The sequence below is a fragment of the Seriola aureovittata genome, chromosome 1, assembly GCF_021018895.1.
Source record: "Seriola aureovittata isolate HTS-2021-v1 ecotype China chromosome 1, ASM2101889v1, whole genome shotgun sequence".
Taxonomy (NCBI): Eukaryota; Metazoa; Chordata; class Actinopteri; order Carangiformes; family Carangidae; genus Seriola; species Seriola aureovittata.
In genome coordinates, this window is record NC_079364.1 from 28,629,438 (window position 1) to 28,643,252 (window position 13,815).

General features: G+C 40.5%; 1 protein-coding gene across 2 annotated transcripts in view; it reads right to left on the bottom strand.

The window, feature by feature from the left end:
- Positions 1-13,815, bottom strand: part of cdh8 (cadherin 8) — a 102,521-nt gene that overhangs the window by 22,823 nt on the left and 65,883 nt on the right. For both annotated transcript variants that reach the window (XM_056371828.1, XM_056371819.1), the window contains exons 4-6: positions 11,309-11,428; positions 2,935-3,102; positions 2,485-2,672 (exon numbers count right to left, since the gene is read on the bottom strand). In XM_056371828.1, coding sequence (XP_056227803.1) covers positions 2,485-2,672; positions 2,935-3,102; positions 11,309-11,428 — 476 coding nt within the window. The remainder of the gene's footprint in view (positions 1-2,484; positions 2,673-2,934; positions 3,103-11,308; positions 11,429-13,815) is intronic.

Sequence of the window (13,815 nt, forward strand, 5' to 3'; positions counted from 1 at the left end):
ACATGGCTTAGCTGAATGATGCTAAATTTCTAAACAGAGACAGCAACAGACACATTCTTCTTTCTCCTGAGTTGACACCCCCTCGCCGCCGTGTCCCACACCACAACCCTGCTGTGTCATTCTTCGGTCTCTCTCAAGCGTTAGCATCAAATCAGTATGTACACAGGCCATTTAGAGACTTCAAAGTTCAGCGTTGGCTGCAGGGGTGAAAGCTCAGCATCCCACTAACATCCCTCGACAGGCCTGGGGGCTGGCAGATAAAAAGCTTAAAAACCCAAACAGCAAAGAATCTCTGCCCTGGTTTGTGCCTCTCCAGCCTCAGTTAGATCAATATGTTTTAACCTTGCCGCAAAGGATCTTTAATAATTTGAATTCCGCGTTAGATGGCAGTTTACAGTCCCGTACAGCTGTTGACAGGGACAGGGTGTGTTGGAGAAAGAGTCACGCTGAATCTTTTCTTCTGTCAGGATAACACTGGTGAGGAACAAAAGAGCGACGGCATAACAACTGCTTCTTTTAAGTCGTCTAAACTTGGGACCCCGCTGTCTGGAGGGATGCAAAGAAACACTAAGTGTGCAAATGCCTCGCGACTTTCCCAACACGTTATCATCTATCTCGCCTTAGTGATGTAGGCAACCGACTCAAGGGCCACAGAGAGAAAGCCGAGCAGACATGGGAAGAGTGAGGCTCTCTGCGGGACATGGAAGTGGAGGTTGCCTAAAAGACTAACACATTTGACATTTGCTTTGTCAACAGTTAGATTTTATGACTTTGTGTCGAGTTTGTTCTCCAGTGCTGATGTTTTCTTTAGTGGCAGTGAATCGTAGTCTCAGCAGATTGCCTTAGCTCTTATACATTCCACCTCCCACGCAGTTCATTGTTCACACTTTGACAAAGTCACACCGCATGTCCTTGGGGTAATGTCATTTTACATCACAACACAATGGCATTCCATGTTTGAGTGATGTATAGCTGTTCTCTCCAGACACTGAACCAACCATGACTCAAGACTTGAGAACGCCCATCCATCAATCATGCGTATGATTCAATATATGCAAACATCTTCTACCAGGCACAGCTTCTATAGACTTAGGATACAGAATACATACATATATAAATAGCATGTGCTTTGGCTATCTTTGATAGCATGTGTTCAAATCTCAGTTTGATTTTTCACAGATGTCCTTGAGATGCAGCTTTGTCTCAACTTGCTTGCAAGTCAAAGTGTTATTAAAATGCATTGCAGTTTTCAAATGTAAATTTCAGCATTGAGCAGAATATAGGATTTCATGCTCTAAATGTCTACAGGCGATCAACAATGTCCAGGTTCAAACTTCTACAGCTTTAATCCAACTTTTATATTCATACTGCATGTGTCTCATGTGTCTTAGCCTCTGCCATACTTTTAAAATGAACTGATGAATACAATGTTGCTAATTCAATACAATGCTCCACCGACGACACATTGCACTGTGTCATTATGTGCTAATGTGTTCGCCTCAAGGTGAAACAAAATCAGGTTTTATGACGGGAATGTCGCTTGTTTGCCTCGGGACCACACACCTGGGAATATCTAGATGAACAAATTTAACATGTATTGTCTTTTCTTCTTGGAACAGCTACTGCCAATGTACCCTTGAGTGAGGCAGTTACCCAGCAACTGCTCTGGTGAAGTTCCTTCAAAGGGCAGCAGTGGAAAAACTCCATCTCTCACATGTGGATGTGTTAACATTGCAAAAAACTTTGGGTGCAGTCCATCTGCTCTTATGGCGATGGTGATGTGGGTGTCAGCAAAACAGAACTTACCCAATGTTAGAATGAGGGCTTGAACACATTTACAATATGTAGCGATTTGCTATAAGCTAAAACAGCTGCAGCCCAAAAGACTAATGTGAAAATAACAGTATAGTGTAAGAAAAGGAAGCTATTCAGACTTCTTATTTTCACACATTTGCCAAATGTGTTTGAATGTCTACACCTGCTGGAATATTCATCTTTTACTTCAAGCAAGCAACATGTGAACGTGATGTTTTTTTTCTGCCATAGGTTTTTTGGAATTGACAAAAATATAGGTTTTAGTAATATATACAGAAAAAGCAAATGCTCCTTTAGCTCCCAAGCTACTCAGCCCCCAGTTTTTTAATATTTAATGCTACACTTTCGAGTGAAGCCTCCTCTCAAATGCTAAGGCATAGAAGTGGTACAGAAGAGGCTCAGCAATCTGTCCTCGTGTTAGCATGCCATTTAGCAAGAAAAACATGATTTATTTTTATTTTTTATACAGCATTTGCCCATGCCTTCGAGTCATTAGCTGGTAGCAGATTGATGTAGCTGCTATACCTTTTCTGGCTCACATTAGAAAAATGCACCTTGTTGCTCCTGCACCCTGCAACCCACGGCCCCGGTGTGTTTGACAATCGGTCGGTGAGTCACAAAGACAGAGATCATGAAGAAGTGACTTTAGCTGAGTTTCTTAGGTCTTACCTTTTTCAGTCGGAGAATCCCCTCCTGTGTCTGCGTGTCCGTGATAATCTCAAACACGCCTTGATCGTCTCCCTCGATGACGCTGTATGTTGACTTGGCGTTCTCACCGATATCTCTGTCATTTGCCTTCACCTTGCCGCCCATTTTCCCTAATGGTAGGTCTTCAGGTATTATAAACTCATACAGACCTGTGGAGGAAGAGACATAGCTCTAGAAATGTTGATCAAATTAAACTAAATCGTGGAAGCATATTACAGCACTGTATCATCATTAGACATTGCCGCCTTTATAGAGGAATGAGCTTCTTAGGAGCCTGTTTGATGAAATTTAGAAGATAACATTTATTTTTCCCAATTATGACCAATCAGAGAAATACTCATTTAGAGCGGCAGTCATTTGCTTCTCCTCGTAATTCGATTTGTGATGTTTTAAGGTCGCGAAGTGACTCACTTTTAGAGAACTTTGGCGGATTGTCGTTGATGTCTGTGAGTGTGACGGTGACTGTTGTCGTTCCAGACAGGCCCCCCATGTGTCCTCCCATGTCCTTAGCCTGAATGACCACCAGGTACTCCTCTCTCATCTCCCGATCCATCCCATGGAGAGCAATTTTTATGGTTGCTGGAGGTGGAAACAGTTCATAGCACATTAATGCAATTATAAACATGACTGATATACTCTGCACAACATTTTAATGATGCTCATGAGAGTATGCACAGGCAAGCATAAGAAAAAAAAGCATAACAATGCCTACAGTAACCTTCATGCCCACCTGACTCTCGAGGTTATAATATGCATTATTTCAAACCATGACTTTACAAAACAAGAGCTCCATACCGAGTGGAGGAGGAGAATTCCCTGCAAGTTTATTCTCTTAAAAAGCAAGTCTCTGTGAGCATAGCAAGGTGGTCATGACTGAGCCAGCTCCAGCACTGAGAATCAGCTGTGTTTGTTTTCAAATGCGTTCTTTCGCTGTCTGCAGTCATTTGTATTCTGATTGAGTGTGAATTATGCTGTCTGTCTTGTATAATCTTGAATATTGTATGCAGAATGGACCTTATTGACTCTGCCACAGCGCTGAATATAAAAAGGGCTCAGCACCGGCATATACGGATAATCCACTCAGGAAACAGAGGCCCGCAGGATCATCAAATGAATATAAAACCCCTCATAAAAGCCAGGCTTTGGCATGACACCCTGCCTCGGTCCTGAGCTGCCTCAGACAATGAGAATATGCTTAGCTATGATGAAAAACATGGGAGGGGTTAGGATGTTGTCTGTGCCTCCATTTTCTATTCTTGAGATAGATATTCCTCAGAGATGTAGCACAATTTCAGGGTGATTTTTGCTTTTGGAGGTCACACGCAACACTGATGATCTAACAACTAGAGAACGTGAAGGACAAGAGTTTGATATAACAAAATAACTACCTCATCAACAAGGTTGTACTGGGGGAAGGAGCTGTAACCTTGTTCAGAAAATCTAAATTATCCAATATAACAAGCTTTCTTTCATTTTACCATTGTTTCACTGGGGTTGGGGTTTTTTCTCCACCATAAGCATTACATGTTGCTATTACCATCATTCTCTATATAGCTCTATAAATCATGAACATCTGCAGGGTAATGACTGAACAAGCAACTTTATGACAAGATATATTTGTAGTTTTAAGTATCAAAAACCATCTCAATGTAGTTTACATCTCCTCGCTTAGGCTTCTCTCTGGAATCAGTAACAACAGGTTGGTGAGCCAATCAGAAGAGATAGTCTGAGCCTCTCTTCTGATTGGCTTTCTGATTTTAGGTAAACACTCAGAAAAAACAAATCCTGCGAGGTTGGATGATACGTCCCGGTGGATGGGGCTTGGGGCATGGCTGAGAGACATTGTTGTGACATCACAAAAATATAGCAGATTTCAAGTAAACACTCACAGAAATGAAATCCTGCAAGGCTGGACAGTGGTTTCGGGTGGGCTGGGCTGAGAGTGGTGGCTGATTAGTCGTTACAGAAGTCCTGATGGCTGGTTTTAAGGCTCAGTTCCTGAATACAGGCTGTGTGCACTTCTCTGTGGACTGAGCACTTTGATACTTTCACATTATTAATATAAAACCTAGACCTGCTTTATAATCCAAAAAGACATCTTATACAATATGGGACCTTTAACTCTTTGGGGTCACAAATATGACGCAATAATAATAATAATAATAATGATAATGATAATTATGTAATGAACTTTTGAACTTGTTTAAACTCAATTAACAAAGGATTGTAGCAAGTATATTATCCTACACAGACATTCAGGTTTTGTTCCATCTGCACACCTCAGTAGAAATCCACATTTATCAGACCAGGCTACAGTTTTCCAGTCTTCAGCTGTCCAGTTTCAGTGAGCCTGTGCCCACAGCAGCCCCAGATTTCTGTTCTTGGCTGACAGGAGTGGAACCTGACGTGGTCTCCTGCTGTTGTAGCGCATCCGCCTCAAGGTTGGATGTGTTGTGCATTCTGAGTGGTTATCTGAGTTACGGCAGCCTTTCTGTCAGCTCCAACCAGTCTGGCCATTCTCCCCTGACCTCTCTCATCAACACAGCATTTCTGTCCACAGAACTGCTGCTCACTGGATGTTTTTGGTTTTTCACACCATTCTGAGTAAAAAAACTCTAGAGACTGTTGTGTGTGAAAATCCCAGGAGATCAGCAGTTTCAGAAATACTCTGTCTCGCCTGCCAACAACAATCATGCCACTGTCAAAGTCACTGAGATCACATTTTTTCCCCAATTCTGATGTTTGATGGTGAACATTAACTGAAGCTCCTGACCTGTAGCTGCAGGATTTTATACGTTGCACTGCTGCCACATGGGGGATACCATCATACACAGCAAAACAAAAGTCTAAGTGCTAATTTATCATGTCAGAATTAAATCCCTCTTTCAGCACCATGGATAGCACCACACAGCAGGGCATGCCAAACCACTTATTTAGAATTCAGTATAATATAAAATGATCTTAAAATACAAACATAAAGAATAAAAAGGCTATTGTCACAGGAGTCTGAGATCTGACAGTGAAATCCATTTCTGATTTTGACTGGCCATCGGGAGCACTGGTCGGCTGCCACATCAGTGGGTGGGTAAGAAAATCAGAAACGCCAGCAACTCGAAATGAGGCAATACGCTTACTGCAGCACGTCAGAGCAATAAAAGCCTTGTCAGGAAATAAAGGGTTTCAGTCCACAGAAAATGTTAAAGGACTAATTTGAAACGGTTACAGGAAGTGTTGAGTTTGTATTAAAGGTCCCATATTTGTGACTTTTCCGGTGTTTTATTGGACAGGCTCTGAGCCTCTCTCGTGATTGGCTGACTGTTTTCTGAGTGAACAAATGAAAATATAGCAGATTTCAAGTAAACACTCAGAGAAATGAAATCGTGCAAGGCTGGACAGTGGTTTCGGGTGGGCTGGGCTGAGAGTGGTGGCTGATTAGTCGTGACAGAAGTTCGAGAAGTCCTGACGGCTGGTTTTAAGGCTCAGTTTCTGAATACAGGCTGTGTGCATTTCTCTGTGGACTGAGCGCTCTGATACTTTCACAGTATTAATATAGAACCTAGAGCTGCTTTATAATCAAACAAGACATGGAAATCTATCTTTATACAAAATGAGACTTTTAACACGTAACTTTAACAGGGCAAACATGAGTGAATGAAAACGAGGCTTCATACTGAAATACTGGTATCACCAATTATTAAACAGAGGGAATTAGAAGTAAAGACTGTTAACCTCTGCAGCTGAGGTACATAAAGGCCCTGGTTATTATTTTAGGAATTACAGCAGTTGCTGTAAATCCCCCACAATGACATAATAGAAACTGGAACACTGCATACAGTACAAAGTGCATTTTCTCACATCCTTGTATATATAGATGGGTAACATTAAGAGAGTCTGAAGGACAAAGTGAGTGAACATAATCACAGCATCATTGACTTTTTAAAACATTAACTTTCCCAATTAAAAAGGACTTTAATATAACTCTTCTTATTATTCCTTCTGCTCTGCTAATAGGAATAAACAAACATATACGAGTGTTTATACTCCACACATTGTATTATGTCACTAGTCTAAGCAGTAAAAAACAAAGTAGCCTATCACGAGTCCGATTTTAGTAAGATCTCTGACTGGCATCAATGAGGTAGGCCTACCTCGCTTTCACTCACACAAACAAATGAATCCATAAATAAAAACAGCAACACAAACAACACTAGTACTCTCTCTTCCACACGCACACACGTACGCGCGCGCACACACACACACACACACACTCTCAAACATACTTCAGTTATCCTGCTAGAAGCAACACTCTCATCTCTGTTGATCATCGTTAATTATTCAAATTAATTCCTAATCACTGAAAAGGGAGGATAGACAAACACTCATTTCCATAGATATTTGCCTCAACTTCTTTTTCTTTTTTCTTCACCGACCATTAACCAAGTGATGAATTGGGGCATGATGTTTATTTATTTATTGAATGCTTTTCATTTCCAATGTGGTGTTATAAGTGTCAAATGCATTCTAATGGTTGTTTTCCTCTTACCTTTTATTTTTCATTAACATTCATTAAAACATCTGGCTCACTTGAATGAGCCATCTGCGTGTGCTCCCGCAATCGCACAAAGCATGAATGCTAATCCTTAAACTGTCCGTTCAGTGCGTTTTCTATAGCCACGCTCCGGCTGCTGCAGACGCTCGGAACGCTGGGACGCCTATAGCAGTGAGGACGAGCCCAAATTTCCAAGTGTTGAACCGAGTATTCATCTTAATTATGTACATAAATTTTGAGACTCCCTTTCTTTCAGCTTGTTTATTGTGTGCTGTTTTCCAAATTGCGAGTCGTCGATTTCCATCTCATTTCTTATTAATGTAATTTCACCATTATTTAATCATATTGCTTACAGACACATGTTAAAAAGTCAGCTGAAAAAGCAATTAAAGATCCAATCTGGAATCTGTTTCGAGATAACTTTATGCATCATGACGCTGCTGAAGAGTTTGCCTTGTGAAAGGAAGAAGTAATTATTATCATTATTGTTATTATTACTAGCATTATTTTAAATTCATAAGCCAATGATGTTACACAGCAGCATACGAGTGCTGGCCCATTTAGCATTTAGGACGACCAATCAGCTGATGGAAAACACGCAACTTAGTGATGCAAAGCTGCACTTATATGACTCATCTGATAATTTTGTAGTTTTAATAATGAATTCCATGCGGCCCTTTGTTGAATTGTGGTGATATTGAGTACATCATGATCAGATAGGGCTGTGGCATTCAAACCATCAGATGACCTAGTTAAACCGGGACAAACACAATAGAGAAAACCATTGTATTTGTCTGAGTGTATTCCAGTGATAGAGGCATACTTTTGTCCTCAGCCACCTACACGTCTAGCCCACACTTCCAGCTGGGAGAGGCAACACTAACTCAGCACCCTCCTGGTTCAGTATAAGGGCCGAGGTGATTTTATCATGTAGATTCCAATCACCTGTGGGTAATATCTTGTGTGTGTGTGTGTGTGTGTGTGTGTGTGTGTGTGTGTGTGATGCTTTTCATTTGTGCTGTCATTAAATGTTGTCTGACGAAGCCTGACGTAAGATCAAATGTTGCATTATTAAATTTATTGGAAGCCGTTGACACAGCTTATAGGGTCTTACTTCCATTTCACTCATCAAATCAGCTGTGTGTGTTTTTCTTATTTAACACATTAAACAACATTTTTTTTTTAAACTTAACATTTTAATTAAAGGTATACGCTCCTCAATTTAGCTATGGAGCCGCCAGTAACACGCTCTTTTTTTTTTTTTTTTGCCTCAGTGCACTGTTTGTGTTTTGAAACATACGCGAGTGTGCAGCTGCAGAGGGAAGGGGGTAGGAGAAGGGAGCGAGCCTGGGAGCCTGACTGAACAGCAGCCACATGCAGCGATAATCCGCCAGCATCTCAAAAAACAGATGGGCTGAGTTACCTGCAGTCCTGTTGTTGTTACACAACTTTTTTTAAGCTATAACCAACACGGTCAGCTCCTTTTTAGCGTGCATTTGGTAATGCTGTCCCTTATGGGCTTGCTAAAAAGGGGTGAGGTTACATAACAGCATCGACATATAGAGTAGATAGTGGTTAACGACACACATTAGCAGCCATGGCTATGGTCTTATGATAAGTGTGTTTTTTTTTCACTATAAATCCCTGTTTTGTCCTTTCGGGAAATATATGAATTTTAAACCTAATGCATCACAACACAATTAGATTACCTCAGGTGGGCCAGCAGGTGGGAAAGCTGTTGCATCTCCACCTGCTGGAACCTGTGCAACTTGTAGCACCTGCAGGCAGTGCACACGCATATTAAAAAGCCACCCTCTCACTCACTGCTGTCACCTCAGTCTCTTTTTTTTTTTCTTCATTGGAATCCACAATATTGGCAGCACAGAGACTGATGCTGCCAAAACCCAGGCAACATTAGAAATCAATATGAGCTAATGTGAAACTAAACTATGAATGTTAATGAATTCTAATGAACTGGTTGGTTTAAAAGATGCTGCAGGTAGAGGATGACCCTCCAGCCTAAATGTCAGCGTGGAAGAGGAGTTTCTGTTGATACACACCTGAATGTTCATGTATATTCATGTAATCAGGATCTAGATGTCTTGTTGATGTTTAGATGTCACAGTTTACCAAGTAGCCAAAAAGCTAAACTGATTTCCTCATAGATCCATCCTGACTCCTAGAAATTATGCTTTACCAATCATGTTGTGATGACAACATAATCGTCTGGATTATGTTTGGAGGCAACATCATTTTAGGATGAATAATACGCCGCATTTATTATCAGCCATGGAGTCACTAGGAGGTGGCTGTGGTTCCACTGTCACACAGAGACTAGGGCTCAGTAGGGAAAGATTTTTTTTTTTTTTTTTTTTTTTTTTGATGAAATGTAAATAAACATTTTCTGATTTAAACTTGTTCTGTATGAAACCAGAGCACAGTCTGCAATGCTGCCAGTGTCTACACACACCCAAAGTGTAAAAAGGCTGTAGTCAGTACAAGTGCAAATTGCAGGATCAATTATTTTGATGGAAAAAATACATTGACCTTGAACATTTCATTGATATGTTCAGATTCAACATGTTTGTGACTTAGGAAGCAAAGTAGAGATTTCTGGCAAAACTTCACCTCCTTCCAAGGAGACCGGAGAGAGGAAAAAGTCTACAGAGGTCAAAACTCCAGCGACACTCCAGATTGATGAGCCTGATGGAGGTCACAAGCCTTAAGTATGTTAATTAATAACATTTGCTCATGTTATTAGAAAAACCTAATGCAGTGAGCATTATGATGTTGGGGGAGCATCATCTCTCTGTTTGTTTGTTTGTTTGTTTGTTTGTTTGTGATTTTTTGCTGTTAACAGCTGCTGCTACCTGCTCATTAGTATTATTGTATGTTGTGTATTCTGTTGTGTTGTGTTATGTGGATTGCATGTATTTTTGACTGTTCTTTACTGGGAGAAGACAAAGACAAATTTCCACTGAGGTGGACAATGAAGTCAAACAAATCCAATCAAATCCAATTATGTTTCCTTCAAAACACATTTACTGTTGCAATTTAGTTGTATAGAAACATCATTTCTGGGAGACAGGGTTGGATATATTACATTTGAATATTTCCATTCAAATCAAAGTTGGTCATTAACAACTTTGAACATTGGGCATGTAAAGCACAACGACTCATACCAATAATGTTCTTCTTTGAGATGCAGCATGTCTCAAGATTTTTGCCAGAGTAAGAGCAGGGACTTTTTTTTTAGAAAACCCTGATGCCTTCAAGTTGCTGCGGAAAGCTTGAAAACATTTGGATAGCACTTGTCAACAGTTGTAATACTTTTATTAGAACCGCTGCAACATGGTTGTAGTGGTATAACAGTCAGCTATTAGACAAGAGATTGTCAAAATATTTCAGCTGGAGCAAGGAACTTTTTCGATCATTTTCCACTTGATACTGCTTGCTTAAAAGCCTGCTTGCTATAGCCCTGCTATAGCCTGAACACCCAGTTGTTTTCCTGGTGTCTGATACACAGTTGGGCCCTGAGAGCTTAAGACAGGCTTCACAGTTGAGGTGTGACCTTAACACGGCAAATTTGCATCTATGCACAATAAGTTGGACCCATCTAAGGTAAAGTTATTCGTAAATGTCATTCGGATGTACTTACCTAAAGACTTGGTCAAACACTGATAGCCTGCTACTTGACCTGAGGTGACTTTGTAAGCTCATTTATCTAAGTCGACAGTGGTAATGAAAAAGGACAATGTTTAAATACTAAAAAGGTTTTGGCCTAATGTGCTTGGTCCTGTCTAGAAGAAGAGGACTATTGAAATAATCCTTAGATGTAATCACTGTCTTACTGTAAAGTCTATTTCTTTCCTTTTTGTCCCATCATGGGCGTGGCGTTCATTCATTACATTTTGTAATACATTATGCTCTCCATTGGTTAGAAACAGACAAAGGATTTGCACACTGTGTTAATAGCTCCCATTAAATTTAATGAAGCAACGTTTCGATCTCACACAGATCTTCTTCGGGCTTTGTCAGGCAAACAGTGACTAACAGCACAAAGAGCTCCATTGTTAGGCTGCCCCACAGAGGTGTCATCCTTTTATGTCTCTATTTTTAAGTCATAGAGATTATATTGGTCCTCTCTGTTATTGGGTGTGTTGCGTTTAGCATGCCATGTCTTCCATGTTCAATTTAAGTTGGAGACAGTAACAAGTCGACAACTACTGTGCTTACCTGAATTAGGGTCTACGGAAAAATACGGTTGTCCCTCCAGTATACTGTAGACCAGTTTAGCGCTGTTCCCATACACTGGATCGTCGGCATCTGAAGCTGTTACCCGGGTAACTGGGGTACCTGTGGGACAGAAAGACAGTTATGAAGTATAACTCTGAAGGGAATCATCTCTACATTGCTGTGAAGTGCAGTTTGGAAGTGCTGAGGCAATCGAGATGAGACTGTTTGACCCTAAGTGGGTTTGATTTGTTCGAAAGTCTCATCTGTCTCATCTCGTGTCAGACTTTTACAACCCACTGCCAATTGTGCAGCAGAGTAGATGAAATCTGGCAGTTTCTAAGAATTTTATCTGCATTGTTTTAATTTCCTAAGCAAGGGACTGTATGAAAATTATTGGGATTGGGAGGGAAGCTGAACCATATGGTTCACTTAAAAAAAAAACAACAAGACACTATATGATTGTCCAATGGACCGTCTGCTTGAAATAGAAAAATTTGACCCTCCCCTCTAATGTATGAAAATAATACAACAGACAACAAATACTAAACTCGAGCTGCACAAATAATTAAAAGTGGCGTTCTTTTAAACTTAATATGTAAATGCAGTAATAATTTTCACAATATCCACCAAACCTCACATTAGAAACGATGGCAAATTGTGCATCCCACACAATGAAGTTATCTCTTCTCTTATTCATTGAGTAAATGAGCTGGTCATAGGTGGCAGCTCTGTGAAATAAGAAAAGGCTGAAATAAAATATAATTTCTTTGTGGGAAAATGTTTGTCCAAAACATCAGACTACCTTCACTAAATGAGAAAATACACCACCTTCCATTTCTCATCTCTTCTCCCTGTAATACTTATGTACAGTCCCTAACTGGATGCAAAAAAAGAACCCAATTCAATGTTTCAGTCTTGAGTTCAAACTGAAAACAACACGATATTTGAACCAACATGTGAACCCACAAAAACAAACTGCAACTGGTAATGTGCCTCCCCGTGCCCTTAATTTGTCTTTCAATTGTGTGTTTACAGTCCTGGCATCAAAGTGTCAATTACTTGCAGCAAAATGTGACATGACTTCAGATGAAATATGTTGTAACGGGTGTCTGGTAGAACTGAGCAAACCAGTCATGTCAGTGCTGATTAGTCACCTTCGTAATGCTAGCTTCTGCTGGACATGTTAGCCTGTGTGCAAATCAACATGATAGTGATGGATGTGTCACATATTCATTATAACACAGCAGGAAAAGTAATCATATCTACAAATTGACAAGTAATACATGTTTTTCACAGCTGTTGGTTTTCAAGACTTTGCAAAACTTTGAATAAACACACTAACAGGTGTATTGCAGCACCTGAATACACTATTGAAAGATAATCAAATGTACCATATGTCTTTGATACTTATCACTTTGAGCAAATCATAAGCCTCAGCACTCAAAGAAAAACACTTTACTTTCTGTGAAAACTTCACTCAATATCACTATTCATTTAAAACCAGTGCAGTCAGCCATTACCTTCACAGCAACAATATTCACTCTAACAGAAATTAAGTTTTTTATTGAAGGTTTGCAGGAAATGTATACAGTGGCCTTCATCAATACACCAACTCCGCCAAATGCTCAAGGCAAATCAGAAACTACATTAGTGAGAATTCAATCCGCCATTGACAACTCCATTATAAGGCATCTGAAAAAAAAAACAGAATACAAAGTGACTATTAACGCAATTAAACGTATCCATTTTAAATCACAATGACCTAGCTCCTCATCAGTCTCAGTGTGAGGGAGTGGTGTGTCAGAGGGAGGGGGAGGGGGGGGCGAGCTGACGTGCTGACAGCGAGCAACGTGCTAGCAGGAAGCTACAGATGGTATGGTAATTGTTTCTGTGAAAGATGTTTGGAGGTGTTCTGACAACAAAGGGAGATGTCCCCCGTCGCAGACAAGCACGGGTCCTGCCACAGGCGCCGAAGTCTGTCCAGTGTAGACAAAAAAAGACTCGTAGCGCAGACCTCCGCCAAGTGTGAGTTTTTGGCTCTCACATTGTGATTCAGAGGCTCCAGTCATGAATTAAAACATGAAAATAAAAAAAATGCAGTGCCAGATGTGATGGAAACACAATCTTCACAAAGTTTACATTGTGTAACCCACAAATCAGACATCTGTATTCCACTGGCACGCTGAAACCCCCCCCCAAACTCACCTGCTGACCGATGTGGAGCACAGAGACGACTTAAGATATATGTCTAATTTACAAAACAAACTGGGAATATTATGTCAAAAAAACATTTCCGCCACAGCAAAACATAAAGGGCCCTTTCATAATCAGCCATTCACGAAAGATGTTTTCCACATCCAGCTACAGTTTGTGAACTCATCTCCCTCTTTACGCCGTCAGCTACACGTGTCCGCCATTGATTAATAGTCGCTGCTCTGTCTGTGGTCCTGCAAACAGCAAAACAAAGCGAAAAGCCACCTTTACACTCTAACTGGAGTAGGAGTTTC